General features: G+C 34.9%; 1 protein-coding gene across 10 annotated transcripts in view; it reads right to left on the minus strand.

Moving 5' to 3' along the window:
• Positions 1-16,267, minus strand: part of RBMS1 (RNA binding motif single stranded interacting protein 1) — a 284,075-nt gene that overhangs the window by 44,932 nt on the left and 222,876 nt on the right. For all 10 annotated transcript variants that reach the window (XM_007494251.3, XM_016433662.2, XM_056793945.1 and 7 more), the window contains 2 exons: positions 14,774-14,931; positions 12,603-12,682 (listed from right to left, as the gene is read on the minus strand). In XM_007494251.3, the coding sequence (XP_007494313.1) occupies positions 12,603-12,682; positions 14,774-14,931 (238 nt within the window). The remainder of the gene's footprint in view (positions 1-12,602; positions 12,683-14,773; positions 14,932-16,267) is intronic.

Here is a 16,267-nt window from a genome sequence, read left to right on the forward strand (position 1 = left end):
CAAAATGAGTAGAACCAAGAGAACATCATCTACAACTATAGATTTAAGACTTCCAGAATAAATTGTGAGTGTTACCTCCACAGACTGAACTGAAAAACTGAAACACAAAAGACACAATTTATATACACATATCTATGTTCTGGATGATGCCTTCTATGATTCAGGGATGGGAGGAAGGGGTTGAGACATTTATAAATAAATTCTATTAATAAAAAAGAAAGAAAAGAATAAAAAAGAAAATTTTTGTTTTTCTTAGCATATAACAAAGTACCTATGTACTATGTACATATATAATGCAGAATATGCAAGGCTATAAAATTTCACAGAAAAAAATGGACAACTATGTATGTAACTTGAGGTCTGTCAGCTTCCTCCTTTCTGGTTCAAAATTATTCTGAAGGGTCTTAACCAGAAAATAAACAGGAAAACTGACTTTTGCAAATGAGACCTTTGTGGGCTAGCTAAGTGATCCTAACTGATAGTTATCCTCTACAGACAGTTGGAAAAGGCGATCATATCAAAATAATATAGATAAAAAATCCTAATTTGGCCTAAAAAGAACAAAATGAAGCTGTTTTAGAGAAAATCTCCATGAATTCAAAAGCTAGAAAACAGGAAAAAATGAAATAAAAACCCTTAAAAAGTGATGTGTATTAATTGTGACAGTTGACTAACTACCTTTGCTAACACAGACAACTAATATTTCATTGTTTAGTAACTTCCTTTTCTATTTCCTGTTTCAAGGTTTTGCAAAACCTGAGAGCAGAAGAGTGCTTTAAAAAGCAAAGGTACATATGTGTCATCGGTCAGATTAGAAGGTTTTTCTTTTCAGTTTTCAATAAAAAGTGATCTATTTAAGATCAGAAATAAAAGACAATATTTCTCTTAAGCACAGAATAATGTAGTACAACCTTTGGATGTTTGTTAATGTCTCAGGTTGTACACCACAAAAATAAGATACTGATTGTATACATACTGCTGGAACCTCGAGAGTACTCTATACTGATCAAATCACTCCAATTTTCAGCTGTTATGTTCTGAATACAGTTTTGATGGTGATAAAATTTTTCAAAACTTTTTTTAGGGGGCAGCTGGATGGCTCAATGGATGGAGAGCCAGGCCTAGAGATGGGAGGTCCTAGGTTCAAATCTGGCCTCAGACACTTCCCAGCTGTGTGACTCTGGGCAAGCCACTTGACCCCCATTGCCTAGCCCTTACCACTCTTCTGCCTTGGAACCAATACACAGTATTGATTGCAAGACGGAAGGTAAGGGTTTTAATAAAAACAAAACAAAAAAAAACCCTTTTTTTATTTGTTTGGCACTAAAAATTCCATCCAAAGTGACCCAGTTATAGTGGGTGATGTCACATGGTAACTTACTGGACATTTCCAGTAAGCTTTTTCTTTACCCATGTTGTTAGCAGAAATGCTACAGCAATTTTGATTTAAATCTCATCTTTTTAATGGGTAGCCTAAAAATCAACACTACAAAAACAAAACAAAACCAAAAAAAAAATACCAGTTATGAGTAACTGCTGCAGTCTCATGATATGTTCTCCTGGAAAATCCATTCACTTATCTAAGTCAAATTGTTCTGAGGATCTCTATGTTCTCCCTTATTTTAAGGGGCTAATCTTCCTGTTGTGGTTGTATCCTAAATTAGTAGCTCTCAATTAGCTATTTCCAGTTAGCCACAGGCAGATAGTACAGCTGAATGAAGAAGATATTACTTAGAAAACTTTCCCTTTCCAGTTATTCAGTGTTTGATCCCAATCAAACATTTTATGAAACTGAAATTGCCCTTGATAAAAAGTTGTTTCAGATTCTTGTCATTTTAAAAATAATGTTCTGCAAAGCAACTCTTAACTTGTTATTCTCAAAGTGCCTCAAATACTATATTCTGGGGATGCTTACTACATAACTAGTTTGCTTTACTTTTTTGCATTCTGCTGACCATTCATGTGACTATAAGGAATTTTCTTTTTGATTCCTATCATTGGATCCATGAACTATATCCCTTCTTCAACATGGGTAACCTCATTTCCTGATCTCTTTTCATGCTGCTAGGAGGTCCAGTTTTGTTTCCAACAAAGGCATTTAAACCCTTCTTCGTTTTGGGTCTAAACTGTTATTGTAACTAAACAGCATACTTGGCTGTTTTTTCTTTAAACAGATGTTCTTCCTCCTATACCTATTTTGTTACAATTTATCCTACTCTGTCTTCTTTACCCACATGCAGTGTTTTAAACCTCCATTCGGCTTGTAGAGTTAGCCAGTCTCCAATATTTTCTATACCATTATAAGAAGATTTCATTTCTGTATTTTCTGGATTGTGCATAAGTTTGACTGGTTTTATTTTATCAATAGTGTCTTTTTGTTTGTTTGATTTCTAGGACTTTTCTCTCTATTCTTCATCACTGATTTAATTAACTTTGTGGCAGTTTACTTTAACATAGCCACCTATTGAATAATGAATGTTCAAATGCTGGTTTTGTTTTAAAGTTATTGCCTAGGATCCTCTTTTTAAAAAGACCCCAAAAAATGTCTATAGTTTTATAGCAACACCTGCATCTTGCATCCAAAATTTTTACGCTTTTAATAAAACCCTGCTCAGCAACTTATTGCTTTTAGTTGGCAGAACCTGATAGCAAAAGGTTGTAACTTGGGCTTCTAAAAAACCGACTATGGGTGGGTGTTTTTGATTATAATAACAATTGCTTACAGCTGTCCTATCACAGGCAGAGCTGGACATGCAGAACATGCAGGTACATGGGGGTGCAGGAAACACCCAACAGAACTTTCTTTTAGAAAACCTTGTTTTGTTTTAGATCATTTAGGAGGGAGTTGGGAGCATATATAGGCAAAACCCCAAATGAATTTACTCTCCTAAGACCAGGACTCAAGGTTTATATGACTTATTAGCTGTCTGACTGTGGGCAAGTTACATTAAACTCTGTGATTTTCATTTTCCTCATCTCTCAAATAGTGAAATAATATTTTTGCTGCCTACTTCTCAGGGTACATTGTGAGCCCTCATAATTATGAAGAACTATTATGAGTATACAAATATGTATAGTTATTTTGCTAATAATTCTATTTCAATAATATAGATACCAATATTTTTGTATCATTGACCCTCTCCCCATCTTTGGTAACCTAGTGAAATGTATATAGACTCTTCGGAAAAATGTTTCTTGCCTACACTAATAGCTGAAGGAAATGCTAAACTTTCCATTAGAAATCAGTGAAAAGTAAGATTTTTTTCCTTGCAAAGTTCATAGACTTCCTGAAATCTACCCATGGGCACTTGTTCCCCAATCAAGGGTGAACTATGGATCATAAGTGAAGAACTTTACACATAGAACCAATTCAGGAGTAAAGTAATGCCTTATATCTCAATCACATATAATGGAGTATGTTCAAATAACTTTAAATCAATTAAAATGTATTAAGGAACAATTCAGAAAAGGGATATTAACCTCAAGATAATTTTAAGTATAATTTTTTTCTTTATAGCTTTCAAGGAATTCCATTTAATAAAAAGTAAAGACTGAGGTATTAAGGGAACCAAATGGATAATAAAAATTCTTGACCAACTTCCAGATTATATGAAAATGCTAAAAACCAAAAACATTCATTCTACCACAACAATTATTTTTCCTTGCAGAAGAGTTATTTTTCTGGGTTTTGGCAAAGACAATGCCTCTATTCAGCCTACACGTGAAGATAGGTCAGATGGAGGAAAGAGGAATGGTTTTCTGAGGCTTGCTCTGCTGTGTGCCATTTGAGCTCAAGTCCTAGTTAGACAAGTCAAAGGCAACCACAGGATTAACATAGAAGGCATATCCAAAGCAAGCTAAATTCTTAGGGTCAGACTGTCAGCGGTCACATGTGTAGGTCCACTTAGAATCCCACCCTAATTACCTCAAGGGCAGGCACTGAGCAGCAGGGGATACAGAAGGAGTAACAGTCCCATGCTGGGCAAAAAGTGCCCCAGTGAATAATCTGGCTTGACTCTGGTCTCTGTTTTCCTCTCTTCTTCCCCTCTTTTATGTGTTCTTTTCCTATCTCATGCTCTCCCATGGAAAATCTTTTCCCCCAAAGACTTATTTTCTCATTTTTTTTCTTTTCATAGTTGTCTACAGATTTCACTAGGGTCTCCTGGCTACCTCTAGATGGACTGCACCAAAGGTTATATGATAAACTGTCTCAAACACAATAATTTATGTGAAAGTGCTTTGTAAATTTTAAAGCACTATATAAATGAGAGGTTTTAAGGAATTATTATTAGTCACGAACAGATGAGCATAAAGGAAATGCTAGAATAGAGCTGTTTTATGTAGCAGTGAGGCACCAGAAAGCATGTTTTATTTCTGTTAAATTTTTCAAAAACCAAATTCTCTTCTAGAGAGGTACTATAAAATCATTTTTAGACAAATCTCTGAATCTCAGCCCTGTGTTGGCCTTCAACAGAACTTCTAATTTGGACTACTGCTCTATATAACTAAAACTTCTCACCCCTAGTTTCTAAATTCATTTTGTGTAAAAAAAATCCCCACCATGCTGTTTCTTATACCAATATTTTTAACCTGTAAGTAATTAGGTTGACAGTGAAAATCTCTCTGTAGGATTCATTTAGATTGCTTTGAAATGCATAAACACAAATTATCAACTTGTTTAAAGCTTTTCAGCCTTTTTGTACTCTGTTTAAGGACTTCAAACTAAGTCTGACTTTTTCTGCAAGATAACTAGTAGTTAAAATTGTAGTAAATCTCTGGTACAGAAAAATATTCCAACATATTAAAAATTTAAGGATTAAATGAATTTACAGTGGTCTTTTGGGGACAGTGGATACATTCAAGTATTTTTCTTCCTTTAATTTAATTATATTCCAGGTAAATTACCAACAATATAGGTATCATAGAAATTGATACAAGAAATATTTGGTTTTATGTCACTAATACAAACTTACACTGTTAAATAAACGCCAAAATTGTTTTCATTTTTTAGAGAATTTTCACAAAACTCCTTTCTTAATGCTTTACCATGGGGTGAAGATGACCCCAAATTTCTGGGGATGTGTGGACTTTATTGTGGAGGAGTGGAGGGTGGGTAGGATAAGGCATTGCTATACTGTGTACAATGTTTTCCTAGTTCTGCTTATATGATCTACTTTGTCAACAGATAACATGAATGTGACTTTGGAGAAAAACCTGTTACAGGCTATAGCTAAACCCACTTAAAAATATATACCCACATATGCATATAGAATATTAAGCTTACATCAGAAAACAATTTATAAGTGGTATCCATATATTATTGGGCCAAGAGAGGGGCATAATCAACAGACTTTCCCTAGCAGCCTCCTGCTCTAGTGTGACAAGGAAGTTTAACTATAGTACTAAGAAGATCTCCCAGAAGATCAGATTAGACTTTGCTACTACCATACTCAAGATATGATGGTGATGGAATACTATTGTGCTGTAAGGAATGATGAACAAGATTTCAGAAATAGCTGGACAGCCCTTCATGGACTGATGCAGAGTGAAATAAGCAGAACCAGGAAAACATTGTACACAGTACAGCAATACCTTGGAATGATCAAATGTGATAGACTTTGCTATTATCAGCAATACAAAGATCCAGGACAATTCTGAGGGACTTGGGACAAAGAATGCTATCCACCTGCAGAGAAAGAACTGTTGGAGTCAGAACGCAAATGAAAGCATACAATTTTTCAATTGTTTATTTTGATCATATTTTGGGGTTTTGATTTTATAAGATTACTCACAAAAATTAATATGGAAATATGTTTTGCATGAGAATACATGTATAACCTTGATTAAACTGCCTGAAAGCACTGAGAGGGGGAAGGAAAAGGGATTAGTTTGATCATCTAACTTGGGAAAACTGGTGTAGAAATTTTTTATTACATGTAATTGGTTAAAAAAATATATATATGCACATATATAAATAAAAAAATGCCAAAGACTCTAATCATCTCTAAAATGAAATATAAACTCTTTTATTTGTTGTTTAAAGCTCTTTACAAAATAGTCTTCTCACATATTATTCCCCTTCATACATTCTACATGATCCAGCCATATAACGTACTTGCCATTTTGGTACTAAACTTCACTGACCCATCTGTATGCCTTTGCACACTGTTTGGCTCCCACGCTTGGAATAATCTCTCTCTGCAATTCCACCTCTTAGAATCTCTGGCTTCCTTCAAGACTGCCAATTTTTCCCTCCCCCCCAAATCCTGGGCTTTTCTATTCATGGTTATCTCCTCCCCATTCAGCATTGTATATAGACATGTTTTCTCCATAGGTCTCTGCCCTCAATGAGCTTTAATTTTGTTCTAAAGACCTACAACAATCTTGTTTTTATATTCCTAGTACTTAGCACGTCTTATTTTAGCTTTATTAGGACTACTTAGCACTAAATTAAGCACTTTAAAAAATACTTGTTGACTGATTGCTTGCCTGAAGAATAGCCTATGAAGAAAAACTTAATCTCGAGGTCTTAAAGCAGATGAACTCAGATTAATAGACATTTTCAAACAGTTTAAAAGTATGAGAATCAAGATGAATTTGGTTTTAAACTTGTTAATTTGAAGTGGTAGATTGAGGACTGTGGATACTAATAAACTCAAGAATTTTTCTTCCCTTCATTTAACTACATCTCTGGTAAATTACCAACAATATAGGCAACATAGAAATTGATGCCAAGCAGTATTTGGTTTTATGCCAACATACAAAGTTACATTATTAAATGAACCACCAAATTGCTTGCAGATTTTTTTGAGGATTTTCACAAAATTCCTTTCCTGATTTTTCACCTTGGGGTGAAGATGACCCCAAAATCTGGGGTTGTGTCAGTAGAAGTTCTAATAGGTTCTATTAAGCTAGGAAGGCTTTTTGGGCAGGTTCAATGACAAAATGTATCTGATATTAAAGGATCATTTATTAATCCATGTGACATTGGGCAAATCTCTTAATCTCTTAGACCTCAGTTTCCTTACCCATAAAATGAGAGGGAGGATCTGTTACGGACCTTCTGACTAAATCTATCATCTTATGTCTTGGATAAGTAAGTAGTACAAAAGGTCAATTTATAAATCTGATACAATTTACAATTTAGACTGCATTTGGGAAATGGTAGAATATTATTCTTCACAGTTTCAAGCTTCTCCCTCATACAGGAGTTCACTATTTTTATGCTACAGATGCCATAGAACCCTATAACCTCAGAAAAATAAAAATTGTGGGTGACTCAAAAGGCAATGGAAGAGACACACAGTAAGTATAAGGTACCTGTGAAACATGACTAATAATGACATATGCAAAAAAACTGTATACAAATGATATTCAGGAAATACAGGATTAGCAAAGAAATGGGGCATTCATGGCTTGTCAGTGGGAAACAACAGACAGATATCCTGAATATTATACTTCTGTTCAAAGAATTTAAAAGGCCTAGAAGAAAGCCTCCCATGAAATAGGAAAATTGACAATTTAAGACTTATTGGAAAATAAGGAAAATAATCACACAAGAAAAAGAGCTGATGGCTTGCAATGTATACTCAGAGATCTGCAGAAATATTATTTGTGGAATTATGGTGTTCCTCTTCTTCTAGCAGCTAAGTGGCAGAGGAGATAAATAGCTCTAGGTAAACCTAGAATCAGGAAAACTCAAGTTCAAGTCCAGCTTCAGACTATCACTAACTGTGTGAATCCAAGCAATTTGTGAAACTGCTAGCTCTGTTTTGCCCTTGATACGGGGTTATAATAGCACCTATTTCCTAGGGTTGCTGTGAGGAGTAAATGAGTTTTCTGTCAAGTGCTTGGTACAGTGCAGGCACATTAGCAAGCACTTAGTAAATGATTGTATACTTTTTTCTTCTAAAGACCTACAACAATGCCTTATTGTGGTACCCAAAATAGTAAGAGTACAATCTTACTCAAGTTCCTCCAAGCTGTACAGACTTCTAGTAGAGATCTAGAGACGAACTGTTTATTTATGAAATCCTTAAAGGATAAAATCATGAGTCTTTGGATGTTCTGAAATATGCCGTGTCTAACAGAAGGTCTGCATTAAGTATTGTTTTAATTTAAAATATTGATCTACTGAATAGTGTTTTATTTGTATTTTTTACTTAATTTAAGGGGAACAACTATTTGTATTTCTTAAAATCCTCAACCCCAATGAGGGAAATTATAGTTGACTTGTATGAACTTAGCTAAGCATTCAGAAAACACAAGGTACATTAGTATAATAGGACGTGTAAGATTAAATTCTAGAATGCAGTAGTTAGGAAGAAAGAATATTGAAAGCAGAAGCATGCCATTCAATTGCTTTTTTCACTTTCTGAACCTGGAGGATTCTATTGGGAGGAAGGGAATAAAGTGCTTGCTTTAAGTGGAGAAAAATGGAAGTAATTAAAAGGACCTTCTAATTATGTATGATTCTATGATCTCCCAGGTTAGATCATTAGAGTAGATTCTGCAAAGTTCTTGAAGACAACTTTGCAGTTTTAACTAATAGAAAATATGGAAGATTCCATCCATTGATCAATAAACATTTATTAACTAACTCCTGTGCTTAGTACTGTGTTAGTAGGGATAGAAATGCAATTGAAAACAGGCTTCTTACCTTTTAGCAATTTACATTCAAATTGGGGAAACAAGACTAAAGCAGTATGCAATTAAGTACTAAACTGTTTGGAGCAGACCAGAAAAGTCTGTAAGAGTTCAGAGGTAAGAAAATGGCTTGACTGTCAAAACATTGTTACGGGTATTCAAATGCTTTTGGTATATTTGCTACCATCTGCTTCTTAGGCTATTCAGAATAATCATTTTTAAAATATCTGTATAGGTATTAATAATCCAGAAGTAACGTATCAGGTTTTGAAATTAATGTGTTTTTATGTTTATATTTTATTCATTGTTTTTGTTTTTTGTTTTAATATGTTTATGTCTGATATTAGGTAAATTAATTTCTTTCTTTTTTTCTCAAATCTTTACATATTAGAATCAATACTAAGTTTGGTTCCAAAGGAGAAGAATGGTAAGGTTTAGGCAATGGGGGTTAAGCCCAGGGTCACACATCTAGGAAGTAGCAGAGGACAAATTAGAAAAGCCTGGCTCTCCACCCACTGGGACACCTAGTTGCCTTTGGGAATTAATTTCTTTTTTAAAATATTCTTTAATTAGTCAATATAGAACATTATTCCTTGGTTACAAGAATCATATTCTTTCCCTTCCCTCCCCCCACTTCTTCCTGTAGATGAAAGCAAGTCCACTGGGTTTTACATGTGTCCTTGATCAGAACCTATTTCCATGCTGTTGGTTTTTGCACTAGGATGTTCATTTAGAGTCTACATCCCCAACCATATCCCCTCGACCCATGTCATCAAGCAGCTTCTGTGTTTCTACTCCCATACATAATCCTCTGAATGTGGATAGCATTTTTTCTCATAAGTCCTTCAGAACTGTCCTGGATCACTGCATTGCCACTAATGGAGAAGTCCATTACGTTCGATTATACCACAGTGTGTTTGTCTCTGTGTACAATGTTCTCCTGGTTCTGCTCCTCTCGCTCTGCATCACTTCCTGGAGGTTGTTCCAGTCTCCACAGAATTCCTCCACTTTATTATTCCTTTGAGCACAATAGTATTCCATCACCAACATATACCACAATTTGTTCAGTCATTCCCCAATTGAAGGGCATCCCCTCATTTTCTAATTTTTAGCACAGTTAGGAATATTCTTGTACACATCTTTTCCCCTATTATTTCTTTGGGGTACAAACCCAGCAGTGCTCTGGCTGGATCAAAGGGCAGACAGTCTTTTATCGCCCTTTGGGCATAGTTCCGAATTGTCCTCCAGAATGGTTGGATCAATTCACAACTCCACCAGCAATGCATTAATGTCCCAACTTTGCCACATCCCCTCCAGCATTCTTTACTTTCCTCTGCTGCCATGTTAGCCAATCTGCTAGGTGTGAGGTGATACCTCAGAGTTGTTTTGATTTGCATCTCTCTGATTATAAGAGATTTAGAACACTTTTTTATGTGCTTATTAATAGTCTTGATTTCTTTAACTGAAAATTGCCTATTCATGTTCCTTGCCCATTTATCAATTGGAGAATGGCTTGATTTTTTGTACAATTGGTTTAGCTCTTTATAAATTGAGTAACTAGACATTTGTCAGTGTTTTTGTTATAAAGATTGTCTCCCAATTTGTTGCTTCCCTTCTAATTTTGGATGCATTAGTTTTGTTTGTACAAAAACTTTTTAATTTGGGAATTAATTTCTAAAAAACAAAGAAATGACAACATAAAGATGTGATTCAGGAAATTTTTCATCACTCTAACCCTGGATTTAACTAGCTGCTACCCACTCTATTTAGGGAGAATACAACTAATTATCCTTTTGCTGTGATATAAAACATAATTCAAGTCATCTCCCTTGAAACTCTTTCAGCTCCCTGAGCATTAGGGGCAAGAGGAGAGGGCACTGGGGAGACTCAGTGGATTTAGAGGCAGACCTGGAGATGGGAGGTCTTGGTTTCAAATTTGACTTAGATGCTTTCTAGCTATGTGACCCTGGGCAAGTCACTTAAGTCCCATTGCCTAGTCCTTTTCATTCTTCTGCCTTGGAACCAATACACAATATTGGTTTTAATATATAAAGGTTTAAAAAAAAAGAGCAAGAGGAGAAAACTAAAGAATAAAGAAGTTATGACAGCAAAGGGCACACTTGGGTAGAGAACTATAGGTGCTATCAATAAACAAAAGTTATTAACAAGTATTTATTAAATGGCTGATATGTACCATAAGAAATGCAAAGGCAATATTTACCTTTAGTAAAGGAAAATTTAATTTTAGTTTTAGGAATTCAGATATATGAAGACCAAAAGCTAATGGTTTTCAAATTTGTACAGCTGAGGGACTGGGTATATTTCAGAAAAAGCTTCCAGTTTTACAATTCCCTTTGACACTGCTCTGGTATTGAACCTTGGTTGGCTAATTTCAGGATGTGTAAACTCAGATTTTTATTTTCCTTCTTTAAAAACATGCTTATGGTTGACTTTATTTATTCTTTTACTAATTAAAGCTATTTTATGACATAGGGTTCAGTGAAGCTATTAAACACTGTTTAACATTTTGTAATTCAGATCTAAGCCTGTAGCCATAAAGTTCAGCTTAGTGGATACATGTATGTAGAATATATTGCACTAGTTACCAAATTTCAGAGCTTTATGGCCAAGAGTAGTCTATGTCTAGTGTATCACTTAGATATTCACAAATTATCTTCGTTTTGAAATGAAACTCATTTGGATGTTGAAATTTCTAAAGTGGATGGATCCTTAATTCTGTTCATTGAAAACCAGTTGGAATGGAACTCTGAGGATTTAGCACAATAAAAACTGAACAATAGTGGCTCATGAATATCATTAGGATGACTACTCACTTAAATGACTTTTGGTCCAAATTAAGAGGAATCTCTTTCATTCAACAGAGTTTAATGCCTCCCTATGTACTTCACTATAAAAAAGAACAGAACCTTTGAAAGACTATATGAATTGGAATAGCAAAATCAAGGTGGCCCAGAACCTCCCTTTTTCAAAAGCCATTTAAAAATCTTGGGTTCACTAAAATCATATAGATCACTGGGTTTCTTTTTTAATCCATTTAAGATTGGTCAGGGCTAGTTATACTAGTAACAGAAAAAGATGTGCTCAGTAGGGGCACTCCATTCTTATTAAAGGTACATGGGTAGGGGTAAAGGGAATCTGTTAAATGGCAACTATCAGGATTGTCGATAATGAGGTAACAGTTGAGAAAAATCGATCCAGCTGTATGAAGGAAGTTACAAGCAAATTCTGAGAATTAATATCTTACCTTGAGCAATAAAATTGAAATTAAGGAAAACTGAAAACAGCCCATATTGTTTTTCCTTCTTTCTCTACCACAGGCATTCTAAGAACTTCAAATAACAAAACAGCATGATAGCTGCCATTAAATATGCCATGCAGACTTCTGTTTAAGTTTTCTTCCCGTTAGTTAGAAACAAAACTCTAAAGTAGAATTATAATAGCTTGCACTTACACAGAGCAATAAGGTTTACAAAGCATTTTACATGTTAATTCTTTTGATCCTTATAACAATTCTGTGAGGCAGGTGCTATCATTATCACTTCACAGATGAAGAAACTGAGACACAAAGATTAAGTGATTTCCCCAGAGTAATAGAGCTACTATCTACTACAATTTTTGAACTCAGGTCTTCCTGTCTCCAGTACTTTGCTTTATCTCTCCACTGAGCCACTAAGATATTCCATGTATTATATACGGCACAGTGTTGGTAGAAATATGAAATTAAAATAAAGAGAAACATGAAAATATTAGAGTATTCTTTCACTAATAAAAAGATCTAATAGCTGATTTAAAAAAAATCTAATTGCCAGTTTAAAAAAGAAACAATCTAAAAATATATAATAAATGTGTTGAATGTATTCCATGCCGAGGAACTTATATCAAGGAAATATATGGAAGTATATAACATGTTGCTGATAAAATTTTAAATCACATACCAGAAACTCCTGGGGGTGTCTTAATGAATTTTCCATTAAAATGACCAATAACAGCTTCACATTTTTCTGTTGATTCCATCCTATTGATATATAAACACAAAAATCTAGTGTGAATATTTAGACAAGCCCCACCATATGTTAATATAACTTTTTAAATAAAAAATAAGCTTTCTAAAAATAGAGAAAGTGGCATTATTTTCCATATTTGTGCAAAACTCTTTAATGTCTGAATTAAGGGAGAATAGATGGATTCTCATACTGTTTCTATATTCAACTATTGCACCATGTTGTTTTTGTTAAAGTATATGAAGAAAATCCAGACTTACAGATATGTAGTTGGAAAAAGGATTATTTTAATAAACAAATAACATCTTTTTATAAATATAGAAATAGTTTTGATCTCCTAGATCCATTCATAGGGTACTGGGGACCCTGAGTCGTCCACAGACCACACCTGAGGTTTCTATAATGACCCTTAGTGAAGCAAAGTTTAGATATACTTATTACTATCTGACTGGCCACAGGATGATGAATTGAACGGTCACAGCAGTTCTGGAAGGTCATCTATTAAGTTGTATCTGGGAGTTGATATGTATCAGTACAGGGATTAAGTGCACTGACCCAAATTAAAGTTCTTCCAGGTCTCAAAAGATCCTTTGGCATAGGCTCTGTTGGCCCCATCAAAGTGTTAATTATTTCTCAATAGTGCCTGTGAATTGATAGGATGCATCCAGTATTTTCTTTCCAGATTACTTGATAATGCTGCATAAATCTTTGTCCAGAGCTCTTGCTTGTAACAAGTTGTGTTCATGTCAGAGCACTGCTTCTTTTTGTTTCATTAATGCTATTTAGTTACAATGGTTTGAGAATATAAGAGCAGTGATCCTGGTAGCTCTGATTAGCCTAAGGAAAGTTGTAAAATACCCAAGTTTGTCCATATAAGGAATGCTTCTTAAATAATGGAGTTCACCATTTTGTGATTTTCAACTTACACAAAAGGTCTTGGAATGTACGGAGGTCCTTTTGTATTCTAAAATATGGAGAACTCACCCACTATATATGATAGCATTAATAAGTGGTTTTAGTTTTTCTATATATATCATAGAAGGTTTGAGCTAAACTATGTAAAAAATTCAAGTTTTTCTTAACAATTCTATTTATTTTCTAATCTATTTTCTTAAGGGTTCTTTATGTATTTATTTTAAAATTGCTATTTATTTAAGATTTTTTTCCTCATAAGGAAGTTTATTTGATTTGATTTTACTTCATTTTATTGAGACTATGTCTCCTTATTTTGCTCAGCCTGACTCCAGCTCATTACTTCATTATTTTCAAACTGGACTGATTCACTTCTCCTTAGCAAACTGGTGCCCCTCACCCTTCCCAGAAGCTCATCATAGTGGTGTCAAATTAGTGGAGACACCTGACTGGCTTTAGTCTATTGTAGCTCAGAGTCCCCAAGCTTACGCATACACTATTCTCACTTTCTAAAATAGTGGGGATTATAAATTTGTCACAGTACACCTGGAAGGTATTGAATGTTTTCTGAAAAAATTAATGGAGAGGCAACAAGGAATAGTGGATGGAGGTTTTGCAGATCTAAGTTCAAAACCTACCTCTGACACTTCCTAGCTATGTGAACATGGTCAGGTTATGCGACCACTCCAAACATCAATTTCTACCAATGGGTTCATTCATTCTTGTTGCTATGAGGCTTAAATAAGAATCCAAGAATGCCTGCAAACTGTTTCTCTAACTTTAATATGCTACAGACACAACCATTAGTATTGTTAAACAAATTTCTATCCAATAAGGAGGATAAGAATTACGTGAAATGGTTATGTATGTGCGCGTGCTCACAATGACCATCTTTGTAATTGATGACAATTACTTTTAGGAAATTTTCCTTTATGGTGGCTCCAAAACATTCAATCTTCTCAGATTTATTTAAAAATTCTGTTTGGCAATTTTAATATATTTTAGAACATACAAAAAACATTTTAAAATAAAAATTAATGCTTCCCTACATATGGACATGCCTTTCCCTGTCCTTTTCTAGTGCTTTTTTAGTTATTTCTCTGAAACATCCAATAAGGCGATGCTTTATTTACTTAAAGTGCTTCAAGCAGAAGACACAGCAATGAAAAATAAAGAAAAAAATATATACTTACCTGGCAAAGCCAACACCACGACTTGTACCGCTGGAATCACGCAGTATCCTTGTAGAGATTACTTGTCCAAATGGTTTGAGCATGTTTTCAAGTTCTTGCTCATCCATGGACAATGGCAAATTAGAAATATACAGGTTTGTAGGATCTTGTTCCTGTTGCTGAAACAAAATACAAGTTGCTCATTAATTTCTCAAGAAAAGTAAATGTGGAAACTGACACACAAGTCATTTGGCATGGTAGTAGCATGTAGGATGAACCAATCTTCCTTAAATGTAATCTACTCTAGTTAACCCTCCCAACTCAATCAATTCCAATGGCTCCCTTTTGTCTTTAGGACAACATATAATCTCTTATTGAGCTTTTGTAACCCTTCTCAATGTGGTCTCCAATCTATCTCTCCAGGCTCACTGGATATTTGTCTCGAATCTGCATTCTGCTATCCAGTCACACAGGCCTTCTCTCTGTTCCTTATACAAGCTACTTTATCTTCCACTTCCATGCCTTTGCCCTTGTCACCATGCCTAAGGTGCACTGTTCCTTAACTCTGCCTCTGAAGTGTGTTTTTCCTTACTTTAAGACAGAGCTCATGTTATCACCTTTTTCATTCAGTCTTTCCTAATCTCCCCTCTTTATCCTATCCCTCCAAAAGGTAATGTTCATCATCTTAAATTGCCTCACATTTAACTACTTTGAATTTATTTGGTGCAGTGGGTAGAAAACTGAGTCTGGAGTCAGGAAAAATCTGGCTTCATAAACGTACAAGATATATGGCCCTGGGCAAGTCATTTAAGCCTATTTTGCTCAGTTTCCTTATCTGTTAAATGAGCCGGAGAAGGAAATGGCAAACCACTTCAGTATCTTGGCCAAGAAAACTCCAAAAGGGGCCATGGAGAGTTCAACACAACTGAAAAATGACTGAGCAACAACAAATGCTTATTTAGCAAAGTCAATGTGGTATTATGGTATAAAGAGATGCATAGCCAGGCAGACCTGTTTTCAAGTTTTACTTCTCTTATATACTGATTGTATGACCATGGGCTAGTCACTTAACTTCCCAGTGAGATCCAGGCAACTATCTATATAGGTACAGATCTGCATTGAGAGTAATTTCCTACCTAAGGTTACCTACATGTAAATTAAATTACAAGTGCAGTCCCTAATCCCTTTTCTTCATGTATATACTTACAAATATGCTTCTCATCTTCACCATTAGAATACAAGCTCCTTATGAGAAGGGATTGTTTTCTTTGTACTTTATTTATAACCAGTGCCTGGCACATAGGTGGTGCTGAATAAATGCCTGTTGATTGATCTTTGCCTATGATGTAGTGTGATAATATAAATTATAGGCCAGCCAATCATAGGTCCCTGAAAATAGTGTTTAAAACATGATCATTCTCTTCAGATGGGTTAGCTCAGACACCATATCAGTGCCACTGTCTTAGCAATAATGGAAAGGGAAGGTCAGGAAGGCACCTCTAATTTGGTGAGGAT

This window comes from Monodelphis domestica, chromosome 4 (assembly GCF_027887165.1).
Source record: "Monodelphis domestica isolate mMonDom1 chromosome 4, mMonDom1.pri, whole genome shotgun sequence".
In the NCBI taxonomy this organism is placed as follows: domain Eukaryota; kingdom Metazoa; phylum Chordata; class Mammalia; order Didelphimorphia; family Didelphidae; genus Monodelphis; species Monodelphis domestica.